This window comes from Vipera berus (genome assembly GCF_964194415.1).
Source record: "Vipera berus genome assembly, chromosome: Z".
Taxonomy (NCBI): domain Eukaryota; kingdom Metazoa; phylum Chordata; class Lepidosauria; order Squamata; family Viperidae; genus Vipera; species Vipera berus.
In genome coordinates this window covers 17593528-17607985 of record NC_138205.1, presented here as the reverse complement: position 1 = coordinate 17607985, position 14458 = coordinate 17593528, and the positions used below count along the sequence as shown (strand labels likewise).

Below are 14458 nucleotides of genomic sequence, written 5' to 3'. Positions count from 1 at the left end.
CTTTTGCAACTCACAGCTGCAAAGGGATATTAATTGCTGTGGTGATTGCAGTGTGACATTTGATTAAGCAAGTGTCATGGGTGCCTGTTGGATGTGGCTGGTGACATGGCTGACTCTCACAGCCATATTATTTTGTGACCTTGTAACACACGTTTGTTAATTAGTTTTTATTAAATAAATCTTAGTCAAGTCAATAACGTGAGTTTTGGTCAATTAATCAGTGAGTCGGTTGAAAGTCTCGTGAAAAAGGAGCTCTAAAGGCAAATATATATATACCGTATATATATATATATATATATATATATATATATATATATATATATATATATATATATATATATATATATATATATATATATATATATATATATATATATATATATATATATATATATATATATATATATATATATATATATATATATATATATATATATATATATATATATATATATATATATATATATATATATATATATATATATATATATACACACCGTATATATATATACCGTATATATATACGGTATATATATATATATACCGTATATATATATACCATATATATATATACCGTATATATATATACCGTATATATATATATATATACCGTATATATATATATATATACCGTATATATATATATATATATATATATATATATATATATATATATATATATATATATATATATATATATATATATATATATATATATATATATATATATATATATATATATATATATATATATATATATATATATATATATATATATATATATATATATATATATATATATATATAAAATTTTCAGAGCATGCACAACTGGGATAGAGAAAACAACGTCTTAGACGTGTTTCTCCCATGCGAAAGGACTGTCTCTTCAAGGACTTGTATTACTTAAAAACTAAAAAATGTCAAAGCCTGCTGGCTTATTTATTTATTTAATTTTTATTTTGCCTTTATTGCTTTATAAGTAACTCAAGGTGGTGAGCATTTATAGTACTTCCTCCTCCTCCAATTTCCCCCACAAAAAGAACTCTGTGGGGTAAGTTGGACTGGCAGAGAGTGACTGGCTCAAAGTCACCCAGCCAACGGGACTAGAACTCACAGTCTCCTGGTTATTGGCCCGAAATCACCCAGCTGTCTTTCATGCCTAAAGTGGGACTAGAATTTATAATTTCCTAATTTCTAGGCCAGCACATTAACCCCTATACTAGACTGGCTCTTACCATTTTTATCAGTGGTACATGATTGCTTTGGGACAATCACAATATTCTGAATCCTTTCAGTTCAATCAATGTATCTGCAAATCTTCTGAATACAGTACTTACCTGAGAGTAAGTCTGTATTTATGTTTAAAGAAAGAAATAAATCTGCCAAGGCTGGGTGTGACTTCCTTGCATCTTGTCATGAATGCATGTTAGTCCAACTGTGCCTACTACTACTTCCCGCTGTTTGTCACAGCCGCGCTTTCTCTGAATGTCTATATGAATTCTTGCTGATTTCTTTTGGAAAGAAATTAAATAAAATGAGTCCCACCCCATGTGGAACCCCGTTCTAAAAGAATTGTGCAGCATTACGCTTTTTAGTAAAACTGCCACGGGGAATTTTTCATTTGTGAATGTTTTGCGACTTAAATATAATTTTCCATAATACAGGAGGGATTAGAGCTCAGCCTCCTTTGAGCAGACGTATGGGTAGGGTCTTCGTTGCTATTGGAACAGCTGTCAAGCCTGCTATCAATTTAAAAAGCCAACTGGCTGGGTTATGTTATAAATATATGATTTACTATTTAATCCTATATACCAAGATCACATTCATATATGCTACTAATTAAGACAGATTAACAGCTACCCCATGATTCTGCAGAAAATTATAAACACTCACACACATACATTAGTCTCACTAGTTTAGTTAAAAGTGAGTTTTATCCTGAAGGGAATTTGTTATATTATTTGTATTGCTGTTTAAACTCCTGCAGACTTATTTTGATTTTGTTTGCAGCCCACTGCCATTTCTGGCCCCATACCAACTTCAAATCCAGGCATCACATTGTTGCTGTGATGTGCAAAATTATTGAAGAACAGTGTTTTCCAACCTTAGTAATTCTAAGATTTGTGGACTTCAACTCCCAGAATACCCCACTCTTCTCATTTCTAGCTGGGGTATTCTGGGAGTTGAAGTCCACAGATCTTAAAATGGCTAAGGAAGGTCTCTTTAGAAGGAAGCAAAACTGTAGACATCTCCCCAGCCTGTAATGAGTTCACTGTAATAAGAATATCAGGCTATTTACATATTTAAATTCACTGTAATAACAACATCAGGCTATTAGGCATATAAGGAACTACAAGTGGCATTATTGTAGAACTAACGTATTTAAGAGGAGATAGATGAAAAGATGGAGGGGTATATATACATCAGTGAATCGATCAAATTGAGGGAGCAATGAAGAACAAGGTTATTGTGTAGTGGGTCCGACGCAACGAAGAGACGCCAGCCGGAGTACGTGTTCAGCTCTTTATTGGAAGGGGGATAGCGTACTGAGGGATGAGGGTTACCTGGCCTCCTTAAATACCTAGCCAGGTAAGCGGACAGCCAATGGGGTTGGCCCTAGGTTTCCCGCCGAAACTGGGTTTCCCGCCAAAACCGTTCAGGCCAACGCCCCCTGGTGGCTGTTGCTATGCAGGTGCCTGCATACATAACACCTCTCCCCCCTTAGAGAAGAACCACATAACAACGATAACAAATTGCAACTAGCTACAACTATGTACACTGTATGTCAACAACAACAAAAAACACAATGCAACTGTGTGGAGGTCACTTGCACACATAGTCCGCCAGGTAGGCAGGTGTCCTGTGGGGCCGGGTGGACCGTCTGGGTGTGGCTTGGCCCTGGGCTTGGACAGCTGGTTCTTGGGGCCTTCGTGCTGGGTTGAACAGAGCTGGGTTCAGGAGGCCCTCCTCCTCTGGTTCCTGCTCTGTGTTGTTTCTGGTTGGGCTGACCTCTCCTGGGGTGTGGCTTTCCTGTTGGGCGTGTGTGGTGCGCTCAGGGACCCTTCCTCTGAGCTGGTCGATGTGTCGCCTTATGTGTCTGTCCCCCTCCACCCCCACGATGTAAGAGAGGGGTCCAGTTTTCTCAACCACTGTCCCTGGAACCCATGGATGCCCTGACCCGTAGTTCCTCGCCCAGACCAGGTCCCCCACGTTGAGAACTCTGTGTGCTGGTGATGATTGCGATGAAGATGATGATGATGATGATGATGGTGGTGGTGGTGGTGGCCTAACCGTCTCGGCTGCTACTCGGTCTGGGTGTAAACGGTCCAGCTTGGTGATGAGACGTCGTCCCCACCGCAGTTCTGCTGGGCTCTTCCCGGTAGCAACGCATGGTGTAGTGTGTTGGGCGAGTAGGAATTTCGCCAGTCTGTGATGCCAGTCCCCGCTAATGATGCGCCGGAGTGCGTCTTTGGTCGTCCTTACCATCCGTTCAGCTTGCCCGTTGGTCGATGGATGGAAGGGCGCGGAGGTGGCGTGCCTAATCCAGTTCGCCTTCAAGAACGCCTGGAAATCATTAGCGGTAAACTGAGGCCCGTTATCAGACACAATTATGTCGGGGAGGCCATGTGTGGCAAAGAGAGCTCTGAGCACCTGGATTGTCCTCCCCGAGGTCATGTTGGGAACCGGGACTACCTCCAACCACTTGGAGTGGCTGTCCACTACTACTAAGAACAGTTGGCCCTGGAATGGCCCTGCATAGTCAATGTGGATGCGGGACCAGGGTGTGTGTGTGGCCTCCCACCGGTGCACGGGTGCGTGTGGCATCTCTGGCCTGGATCTCTGGCACGTGTAACAGGCCTTGACCCGTTCCTCAATGTCCTTGTCCAACCCTGGCCACCAGAGGTAGCTTCTGGCCAGAGCCTTCATCCTAACCACCCCCGGGTGTCCCTCATGTAAGGAGTCCAAGACCCTGCCCCTTACTGTGGTGGGAATGATGACCCTGCTTCCCCAGAGGAGGCAACCCCTGTGCGTGGAGATCTCGTTGCGCCTGGTGAAATAGGCCTGGAACTCAGGCCCCGGGGACTTGTCCTGCCACCCTGTGCAAACCCATGAGTGTACCCTGCTCATGATGTTGTCGGTGGCTGTGTTACTGGCAATGTCCTTGGCATGGAGAGGGCATTCTGGTAACTCCTGCAGGGCTAGGATCTGTGTTGCTGGTGCTGGGTCTGGTTCGGGGGTGTCAATGGGTAACCTACTTAAGCCGTCTGCATGGCCCATCTCCTTCCCTGGCTTGTGCACCAGCTTGCAATTGTAGGCTGCAAGGAAGATGGAGCACCGGAGCATTCTGGGGGACAGGATTTGGGGCGTCTGCCTGTCCGTTGTGAACAGGCCTAGGAGTGGTTTGTGGTCCGTGTAGACAGTGAATTCCCTGCCATACAGATAATTGTGGATTTTTTTATTCCTGCCACGATTGCCAGGGCTTCTCTGTCGATTTGGGCGTAGTTTCTTTCTGCTCCAGACAGCATCCTAGAGTAGTATGCTATGGGAATTTGCGCCCCATTGGGCTTGAGGTGACTGAGTACTGCGCCCACACCGTAAGGGGATGCATCGCATGCGATGCATATGGGCTTTGTCTCGATGAAATGGGTTAGTGTGGACTTATCCGACAGTAGTGCTTTTAAAGCCCTGAAGCTTTGGTCGTGGGCGGGAGTCCAGACCCATGCTGCCTGTTTGTCCAGTAGCCTGTGGAGTGGCTCTGCAATGGCTGCCTTGTGTGGGAGGAATGCGTGGTAGAAGTTCAGCAGGCCCAGGAATGCCTGTAGCTCTGCCTTGTTTTTGGGTGTGGGTGCTAGTTTGATGGCCCTCAACTTTGTGGGGTGGATTCCCCTGGCATCTACCCTGAATCCCAAGAATTCTGTGGAGGGAACACCTATGCTGCATTTCTCCCTCTTTGAGTTTGAGGCCAGCTGAACGCAGCCTGGACAGTACCTCCCTGAGCCTACCTGCCAGCTCTTCTGCTGATGCTCCTGCAATCAGGATGTCATCAAAATAGGGGCAGACTCCTGGGATGCCCCTGAGTGTCTTCTCCATAACTTCCTGGAAAATGCCAGGAGCAACGCTGACCCCAAAGTGCAGCCTGTTCACCCGGAATGCTCCCCTGTGTGTTACTATGGTTTGAATGTCAGCTGTTGTCCTAGTAACCATGAGTTGCTGGTACGCCTGTGCAAGATCGAGCCTTGCAAAGATGGCGCCGCCTTGGAGGGAAGCGAGAACGTGGCTGACCGTGGGGACCGGGTAAGCGTGCGGGTTCAGGACACGGTTCACCGAACACTTGTAGTCGGCGCAGATCCTTATTTCCCCGTTGGATTTGAGGGGGGTGACAATTGGGGTTTCCCACTCTCCCCCATCTACGGGCTTTAGGATTCCCTGGGCCACCAGCTTATCCAGTTCGCGCTCAATTTTGTGTTTGAGCACGAAGGGGACTCGCCGCGGCCGGACCCTAACGGGGGGAACGTTCGAGTTGAGCTTGAACGATATGGGGGGCCCTGTGTACCTGCCCAGCGTCCCGTCGAAGACGTCTGCGAACTCCTTGCAGACGGCCTCGACGGAGTCCCCCTGGATCCGGTGGATCCCGGAGACCGTGATTCCCAGGGCCTCGAACCAGTCTAGACCGACCAGGCTGGCTCTCCGGCCCTCTACCACTACAACCTCCAGGTGCTCTTTGCGACCCTTAAACCCCACCGAGACGGTAGCCTCCCCCTTTACCTTGACCGGCGAATTCTGAAAATCGGTCAGGGATAAATTTGTAGGCCGTAATTTAATCCGCTGCTTGCTCCGGCTATTTATGTAGTTAAGGGTCTCGTCCGAAATGATCGAGACCGCTGATCTGGAGTCAAGCTCCATGCTGCAAGGGACGCCTTGCAAGCGGATTGTTAGTCTAATTTTGGGTTTGAGCAGCCGGCGGCTACCCGTGTGGTTAATGGCCAGCCGGCTCTCAACAAAGCCAATTCGCGTTTTGGTCGGGGCCCCAGTACCTTCGAACGGCGGTTCCTCCGGTTGCAGCTCGTGGATCTCCTCTCGGGGGCGACGGCTACAACAGACCGCAGCTATGTGGCCTGTTTTCTTGCAGGCCCGACACGTGGCCGACCAGAACTTACAGAGGCTGCGCACATGGTTCCCACCACACCCTGCGCACCTCTGAGGGTTGGCGGCGTTGCTGGGAGGCCTGGGCTTGTCTGGGCGTCTGACTCGCTGGTCGGGGGTCGACTTCCGCTGGAGGAGGTCGATGTTCTGGTCGTCCTTGGCTGTGGCGACCTGCCGGTGGATGCTGGCCGCCTAGCTGCCGGCCCGGGTCTCCTGGACTGCTTGGACGGCCCCGCAGGCCGCTTCGTGGGCCAGGATAGCGTCTTCGGCTTCCTGGAGCGAAACCTCCTCTCTCTCGAACAGGCGCTCTTGCAGCCGCCTGTCTCGTAGGCCGCAAATCAAACGGTCCCGTAGCCGCTCCTCCAAGTTCGAAAACTTGCAGGCGACGGCAGCTTCCTGTAGGGTGGCGAGGAATTCGGCACCGGACTCGTCGGGGCGCTGGTCCCTTTTTTCGAACTGCGACCTCGCGGCCACTTTGGAGCGCCGGGGTCTGAAGTGGGCGTTGAGCTTGGCCACGAGGTCCCGGTACGCGACGGTGTTGATGGCCTCCGGAGCGAACAGGTTCGCGGCGATCTCCAGGAGTGCTGGTCCCCCGATGCAGAGCAGGGCTGCCGCCTTCGCGCCGTCCTCCGAGATCTGATTCAACCGCATGTACAGTTCGGCGTGAGCCAGGTAACGGGCCCATGTCTCAGGGTGGTGGGTGTCGAATTCGCGGGGTTGTCCGGCTCTTGCCATCGCGGTGTTGGTTCGGGTCTTGAGTCGCGGATGCGATGACCGACGTGGTCCGGTCGGCTGGCGGTCGTGGGGGGGAAGAAGGAAAGAAAATGCCTTTGCCTTCAGCTCGCGGAGCGCTCCCCCAGTGACTTCAGCTCCTTGTCGGCAGCAATCCCACCTTCGTCGCCACTATTGTGTAGTGGGTCCGACGCAAGGAAGAGACGCCAGCCAGAGTACGTGTTCAGCTTTTTATTGGAAGGGGGATAGCGTACTGAGGGATGAGGGTTACCTGGCCTCCTTAAATACCTAGCCAGGTAAGCGGACAGCCAATGGGGTTGGCCCTAGGTTTCCCGCTGAAACTGGGTTTCCCGCCAAAACCGTTCAGGCCAATGCCCCCTGGTGGCTGTTGCTATGCAGGTGCCTGCATACATAACAAAGGTGGAGGACAGGATTTATTCTAACAATAAATGACTTTCTTACTGGCTTATGAATTGTATTCCTATTGCTTTAAATCTCTGCCTTTTTTTTACTGTTTGAGGGATATTAATCAGTCATAAAGAGCCAGTTTAGTGGTTAAGGCATCAGGCTAAAAAGTAGAAGACCTTGAGTTCTAGTTCAGCCTTAAACATGAAACAGCTAGGTGACCTTGGGCCAGTTATTCACTCTCAGCTGAACCCACCTCACACCGTTGTTGTTGTGGGAAAAATAGGAGGAGGAAAGTGTGTTGGATAGGTTTGCCCCCTTGAGTTATTTGTAAAAAATAATAAAAATGGAAATAAATAAAATAATATTTATGTTATGCTGTTAATTGACATAGATTGAGGTTTAAGATAGACTCGGCTAGGCTACCAGACCAGTCTGGCAGATTATTTGCTAGCTTCTTCCTTCTGGCCATCTCTAGACATGGTTTTCAACCCAGTTAGCTTATCTAAACTAGCCACATTTTGCCTCAGGAAAACAGCTATGCAACCTTCTAGGCATCTTATCAAGCCAACTTACTTTTAAGCTTTGTGGATTAGACTCCAAGAAAACTTTATATTCTTTCAAGATTCAAAAATGTGTATGGGGTTCTCGGTGCTCTTGACACAGCCTGGTTGGTTTTTGTTGTTGTTGTTGTTGTTGTTGTTGTTTTGCAGATGTTTCATGACCCAACTAGGTAACATTATCAGTACTAGGTGCATCATCAGAGCTAGCACTGATGATGTGACCTAGATGGATAATGAAACATCTGCAAGGAAATAACCAAGCTCTGAGAGTGTCAAGGGGAGCACAGTTCAATCCTGAGTTACAAATGTTAACTTCTGTTGAAAAAACAGGTGTCCGGTTTATTTGGAACAAATACTTAGATTGGTTTCAAAAGAAAGACATCAAATGCGCAGATCCTTGCAGCCGACCTTCCCTGAGGCGCACCTTTTATGGGTTCCCCTCAACTCATCTCAGCCCGCCTTTTTTTCCCCGCCTGCAGGAAGCTGGACGCCTTCATTTATGATGCAGCTGTCCTCAACTACATGGCCCGCAAGGAAGAAGGTTGCAAACTTGTCACCATCGGAAGTGGGAAGGTCTTTGCCACGACAGGCTATGGCATTGCCCTGCAGAAAGGGTCCAAATGGAAACGGCCCATTGACCTGGCCCTGCTTCAGTTTCTCAGCGATGGTAAGATTTCACGGATCAGGTCCAGGTTCTAAGGCAGGGGTGTCAAACTGCCGGATGCATCATGCTGAAACCGCGCCCATCCCATTGCCGGCTATGGGAAAAAAAGTCACGATACTTCGCGACACGTCACGTGACGTTGCGAGTTTGACACCCCTGCTCTAAGGAGACACACCAGAATTAAAGTGGGTTAGAAGCAAATGATGAATTGGGAGGCGGAAATAAATGCTGAAATGGACTTTTTGAAATATATCAGTGCTTAAAAGGAAGAGCATAATTCATTAGGCTAAGTGCATACTCTCAAGTTAGTGTCACTGGAAAAATGTATTTTTTTAAACTATATAGCCCCACTGAACTGTGAAGAGGTCTAGAATGAAAGTACCAAATGTGATTCAGAGTACCTGTAAATGTAGCATGTAAGTAGCAGTTCAGGAGCACCTTAAAGCAAGGTAGGCTCCATCTTAAGATTGACGAATTCAGGAAAAGGTACAATGACTTTAAGGTGTTTCTGAGAGATGCTATAAGTGGGCCCCTGCATGCTCTAAATCAGATGTTGCCCTTTGGAGCCAAATCTCCATGCAGCCATTTCCCAAACTACATAGCCTAAATTGGTAACAGCTTCCACTGTGGGGCATCTGGCATCTATTTCTAAGATATATATTTAAAATAATTCCTAAAATTTTAAGTTCAAGGCTTATGCATGGTCCACGCTCTCTTCTCAGATTGACAAACAACAATCTACTTCACCTGTCTGCCCTCAGGTTGGATTAAGTAGCATCACTGTGATAAGAGAAAATATTTCTTCTCAGCTAGAAATGTGCTGTAATGCTATTTTTCAGTGCACTTTTTTTTTAAAAAAATACTTTTTATAATACCTCTTACATACATAATAAGTACATTCAAAGACAAAGGTATAGTTAATATGAAAGAGTAAGAAAAGAAAGGAAAAGGAAAAAAGAGAGAAACATGAAAAGAGATATTAAAAATGGTGTCCAATTTTCCTCTCAGCAGTAATAATAATACATACAATTCTAATCAAATCTCTCTCTCCAAGATTTCATCATCATCGTTATTCTTTTTAATCATCAAAACCATAAGTCACAAAATCATTTTCTTTTTCTTTTTATTGAAAAGTTTTACAATACATTTTTTTAAAAAGACAAAACCCCTCCCAGCCCCCTCCCCACCACCTCCCTCCCTTCCCCCTCCCCCCTCCCCGACTTCCCAGAGCTCAATACAGGGTATAAAAATACAAGCAATCATAGTCTACCTTATGCAAACAACAATAAAATATTAAATCTATCACACTTTAACTCTTATAAAATAACTACAAGCAATATAAATATCACATCAGTACTTATTCAAATGCTAGATGAAACTTTTTAGTCCCATATTTATTCTGGATATAATCAATCCATCTTCTCCACTCCACAATATATCTCTGTTGCGATTGATCTTTCAAGTACGCTGAAATCTTTGCCATTTCCGCCAGATTGGAGACTTTTAAAGTCCATTCTTCTATAGTCGGCAGTTCTTCCTTCTTCCAATATTGCTCTACTAAAAGTCTCGCTGCCGTAATTAAGTTCAACATCAGCTTAATGTCCACAACAGTAGTATCAGTAATAATGCCCAATAAAAACAGTTGCGGACAAAACTTTATCCTTTTCTTGAATATCTTTTGCATGTTCCACCAAATTTTAATCCAAAAAGCTTTAACCTTTTTACAGGTCCACCATATATGAAAATACGTTGCATCTTCACCGCCACACCTCCAACATTTGGGCTGGCAGTTCAGATACATACTTGCTAATTTTTTAGGATCTAAGTGCCACCTATAAAACATTTTATAAAAGTTCTCTCTTAAGTTTTGAGCCTGCGTAAACTTTACATTTCTCACCCAAATCTTTTCCCAAGTATCCATTGTAATGACTTCTTGAAAATTCTGAGCCCACTTTATCATACAGTCTTTAACAAGTTCTGTCTCTGAATCAATTTCTATCAATGCAAGATATCCTTTTAATATGTGCTTGACCTTGATCTCTAATATATCCTTTTAATATGTGCTTGACCTTGATCTCTAATTTGCTTTACCAAATTTTCATCAATCATTGAAAAACCAGTTTTCTGGTCTTCCTTCCATCTGGCCTGTAATTGCCCATACTGAAACCAAGTTTGTACAATCTTTTGTTCTCTTAAAATATTATATGGCTTTAATTGCCATACATTCGTTTCCAAACTTAAAATTTCCTTATATGTAGTCACATCATGTTTAAACCCAACACTTATATTTTCTATTGCGTGTTTCGGTATTGCCCATATAGGTATCTTATAATTTAACTTGTGTCTATACTTTTTCCAAACTCGCAACAGAGCATGCCTTAAAATATGTACCTTGAACACATTATCCACCTTCTTATCATACAATAAATATGCATGCCAACCAAATAACAAATCATGGCCTTCAAGATTTAGTAATCTCACTTGTGTTAAATTAAGCCAATCACTTATCGCTGACAAAGTAGCAGCTTCATAATATAATTTAAAATTAGGCATTTTAAGACCACCTCTCTCACGCGTATCCTGCATAATTTTAAATTTAACTCGTGGCCTTTTCCCTGCCCAAACAAATTTGTTAATACCTTTTTGCCATTCCTCCAAGTTTGAATCCTTTTTAAGTATAGGTATCATTTGAAATAAAAATAAAAATTTTGGCAAAACATTCATTTTCACAGCTGCAATTCTTCCCAATAAAGATAATTGTAGTTTTTTCCAGCTATCCAATTCTTTTTGAACTTTTCCCCATAACTTTTCATAATTATTTTTATATAACTTTACATTTGAGGGTGACAAATATATCCCCAAATATTTAACCCTTTTAACTATTTCAAATCCCGTTAGCTCTTCTAAAACAGCCTTTTGTGATATTGTCATATTCTTAGACAACATTTTAGTTTTTTGTATGTTAACCTTAAATCCAGAAACTTTCCCATATTGCGTTATTATCTCCATCAGTTCTACAACTGAGTCTTCAGGCTGAGTCACTGTAACAACCAGATCGTCTGCAAATGCCCTCAATCTGTAATCCTGATCTCTAGTTTGAATTCCCTTGATTTTATCCAAACCCCGTATTTTAATCAATAATATCTCCAATGTTAAAACAAATAATAAGGGTGACAACGGGCACCCCTGCCTTGTACCCTTTTCAATGATGCATACTTCCGTCAAACTATTATTAACTATTATGAGGGCTGTTTGCTTTTGATATAATGCCCTAATTGGTTGTAGAAATTTATCCCCAAATTTCATTTTATCTAATACTTTCAACAAAAATTGCCAATCCAGTTGATCAAAGGCTTTTTCAGCATCCAAGAAGATCAACTCTGCAGGGATCTGATTGTTTCCAAAAATTCCAACAAATTAACTATATGCCTCACATTGTTCTTCATTTGTCTACCACTTATAAACCCAGTTTGATCACCATGAATTACTTGTTGCAATACCCTCATTAATCTGTTAGCTAAAACCTTAGCAAATATCTTGTAGTCCGTGTTCAAAAGTGATATTGGCCTATATTTTTTGCTTGGGTGACATCCTGGTCTTCCTTCGGAATCAAAGAAATAAAGGCAGTTTTCCAAGACAGAGGCACCCCTCCTCCCATTTGAATTGTCTGAAACAATTCCCTTAATGGCTTTACCATCTCAAACTGTAAATTTTTGTAATACACAGCAGTCAATCCATCCGTACCTTGCACTTTACCCACTTTCAATTGTTTAATTGCTGAAAAAATTTCTTCCTCAGTTATCAATTGGTTCATCTCTTCCTTTTGTTCTTCTGTGATAACAGGAATATCAGCTTTCATCAAATAATCATCAATATCTGCCTCGCTAATCTTATCTCTAGCGTACAACTTAGAGTAAAAATCAACAAAAGTCTTTTTGATAAGACTCTGCTGGTATACTACCTTACCCTTATGTTCTATTCTATCTATATTAGAAGCCCTTTGCTTCTTCCTTAACAAATAAGCTAACCATCCACCTGGTTTATTGGCATTGCAAAAATATTATGTCTAACATACCGTAAGTTAGTTGCCACTTGATCAGCCATCAACTTGTCAAACTGTCCCCTTAATAAATTAATTACCTCTTTAATCTTCACATCCTATGGATTCAAAATTAAAGCTTTTTCTTTTTCCCTAATTTCATTCTCTAATTCTTTCCTCCTAAATTCCAAATTGCGTCTGTATTTATTATTCAAATATATTAATACACCTCTCATATAAGCTTTACTAGCATCCCAGACCATTTCAATAGAAGTACCTTTATGCAGATTAATTTTTAAAAAATCCTTCATCTGTTTTTTACACTCTTCCACATTTTCCTGATTTCTAAACAAATTCTCATTTAAACGCCAGGAGCGCCTATCCCTATTATCTTTTTCTATCTCTAACCAGACTGGACTATGATCAGACATAGTTCTTGGACAAATCTTAATCTTCTTAATCCTAGAAAAGAAATCATTAGTAATTAATATAAAGTCAATCCTAGAAAAAGATTGATGTCTATCAGAAAAAAAGTATAATCCTTTTCTTGCAAATTTCTTTCTCTCCAAATATCTCACAATTCCAAATCGTCCTTCATTTCAAAAAAAGATTTAGGCAGTTTAGCATGACTTGGAGTACTTTTAAAATAACCCCCTTTGTCCATTTGTACATCCAAAACGCTGTTCCAGTCCCCCATAAAAATACAAGATTTATAATCCCACTGAGTAATCTTGCTGTGTAATAAACTATAAAAGTCTGTTTGTTGTTGATTAGGAGCATATAATCCAACCAAAAGCTTTTTCTTGCCTTCTATTAACAGTTCAATTATAACATATCTTCCTTGTTTATCTGCTTCAATTAACGCCGCTGTCAAGGTATTCTTAACATAAACAACCACTCCATTTTTCTTATCCGTTGCGGAAGCAATAAATTGTGTACCCAGTCTTGAGTTTAACAAATACTTTTGATCCATAGCTCTAATATGTGTTTCTTGTAAGCAAATAACATCATTCTTAAATTGTTTTAAATATTGAAAAACTTTCTTTCTCTTCTGTGGTGAATTTAAGCCATTAACATTCCAGGTTAGAAACTTTGTCGCCATCTTTCGCGACCTGAAGCTTTTGGAGCGCTTCTTCCAAAATCACCTGCTCTCTCTTAGGTCGCGCTCCTCCCACAGCTTCACTCTAAGTAAGTTTTGGAGGTGCCATCATGACTTTCTGCTGTTCTTGTTCTTGCTCTCATCTCATTCGTCTCGAAGCAGCACGTGTCATTCTCTGATCTCTAACCTCCTCTGATGATACTGAAATTTGATCCACTCCTGTAGCTTTCTCTTTCATCTGCGTTGTTCCTCCAGCACCTTGTAAATTCTCACTGCGTGATTGAGACTCTCCCTCACCATTCTTGTTTGTAGATTCCAAAAGTGGTATGGGGACTGCTTTTAAAACATTACTATAAAAATCACATGCCTGCAGCACTGTAATAAGACGATGTCTCGTACCCTCATGCATCACCACCATACCCACTGGTATCTCCCATCTGAACTTAATATCACGTCGTCTTAATTCTTGTGCCAAAAAGGCAAATTCCTTCCTTCTCCTTAGGATTCTTGGAGGGATCGCTTTTAAAATCAAAACTTCTTGTTCAGCAATTGCAAATTTATTATTGCAAAAGGCTTGAATAACCTCATTTCTAATTGCTCTCTTTGTAAAATAAACCACCACATCTCTGGGTAATTTCCTTTGTCTTGCAATCCACAAGTTAACACGGAAAATTTTGTCTATATCCTCCATAATTGCGTCTGCTGATCGCCCCAAAACACCTTCCAAAGCCTCGGAAACTATTTTTTTCAAATTTTCTTTAGGATCCTCTTTTAAGCCTCTGATTCTCCATCTCGTGGTACTGTACCAAGGT

General features: G+C 42.7%; 1 protein-coding gene across 1 annotated transcript in view; it reads left to right on the top strand.

The window, feature by feature from the left end:
• LOC308678483 (glutamate receptor ionotropic, NMDA 2D-like) overlaps nucleotides 1-14458 on the top strand; it is a gene marked incomplete at both ends in the record, with an annotated part of 52837 nt that overhangs the window by 24641 nt on the left and 13738 nt on the right. Inside the window, one exon of the mRNA XM_081345694.1 lies at nucleotides 8324-8511. Within this exon, the coding sequence (XP_081201820.1) occupies nucleotides 8324-8511 (188 nt within the window). The remainder of the gene's footprint in view (nucleotides 1-8323; nucleotides 8512-14458) is intronic.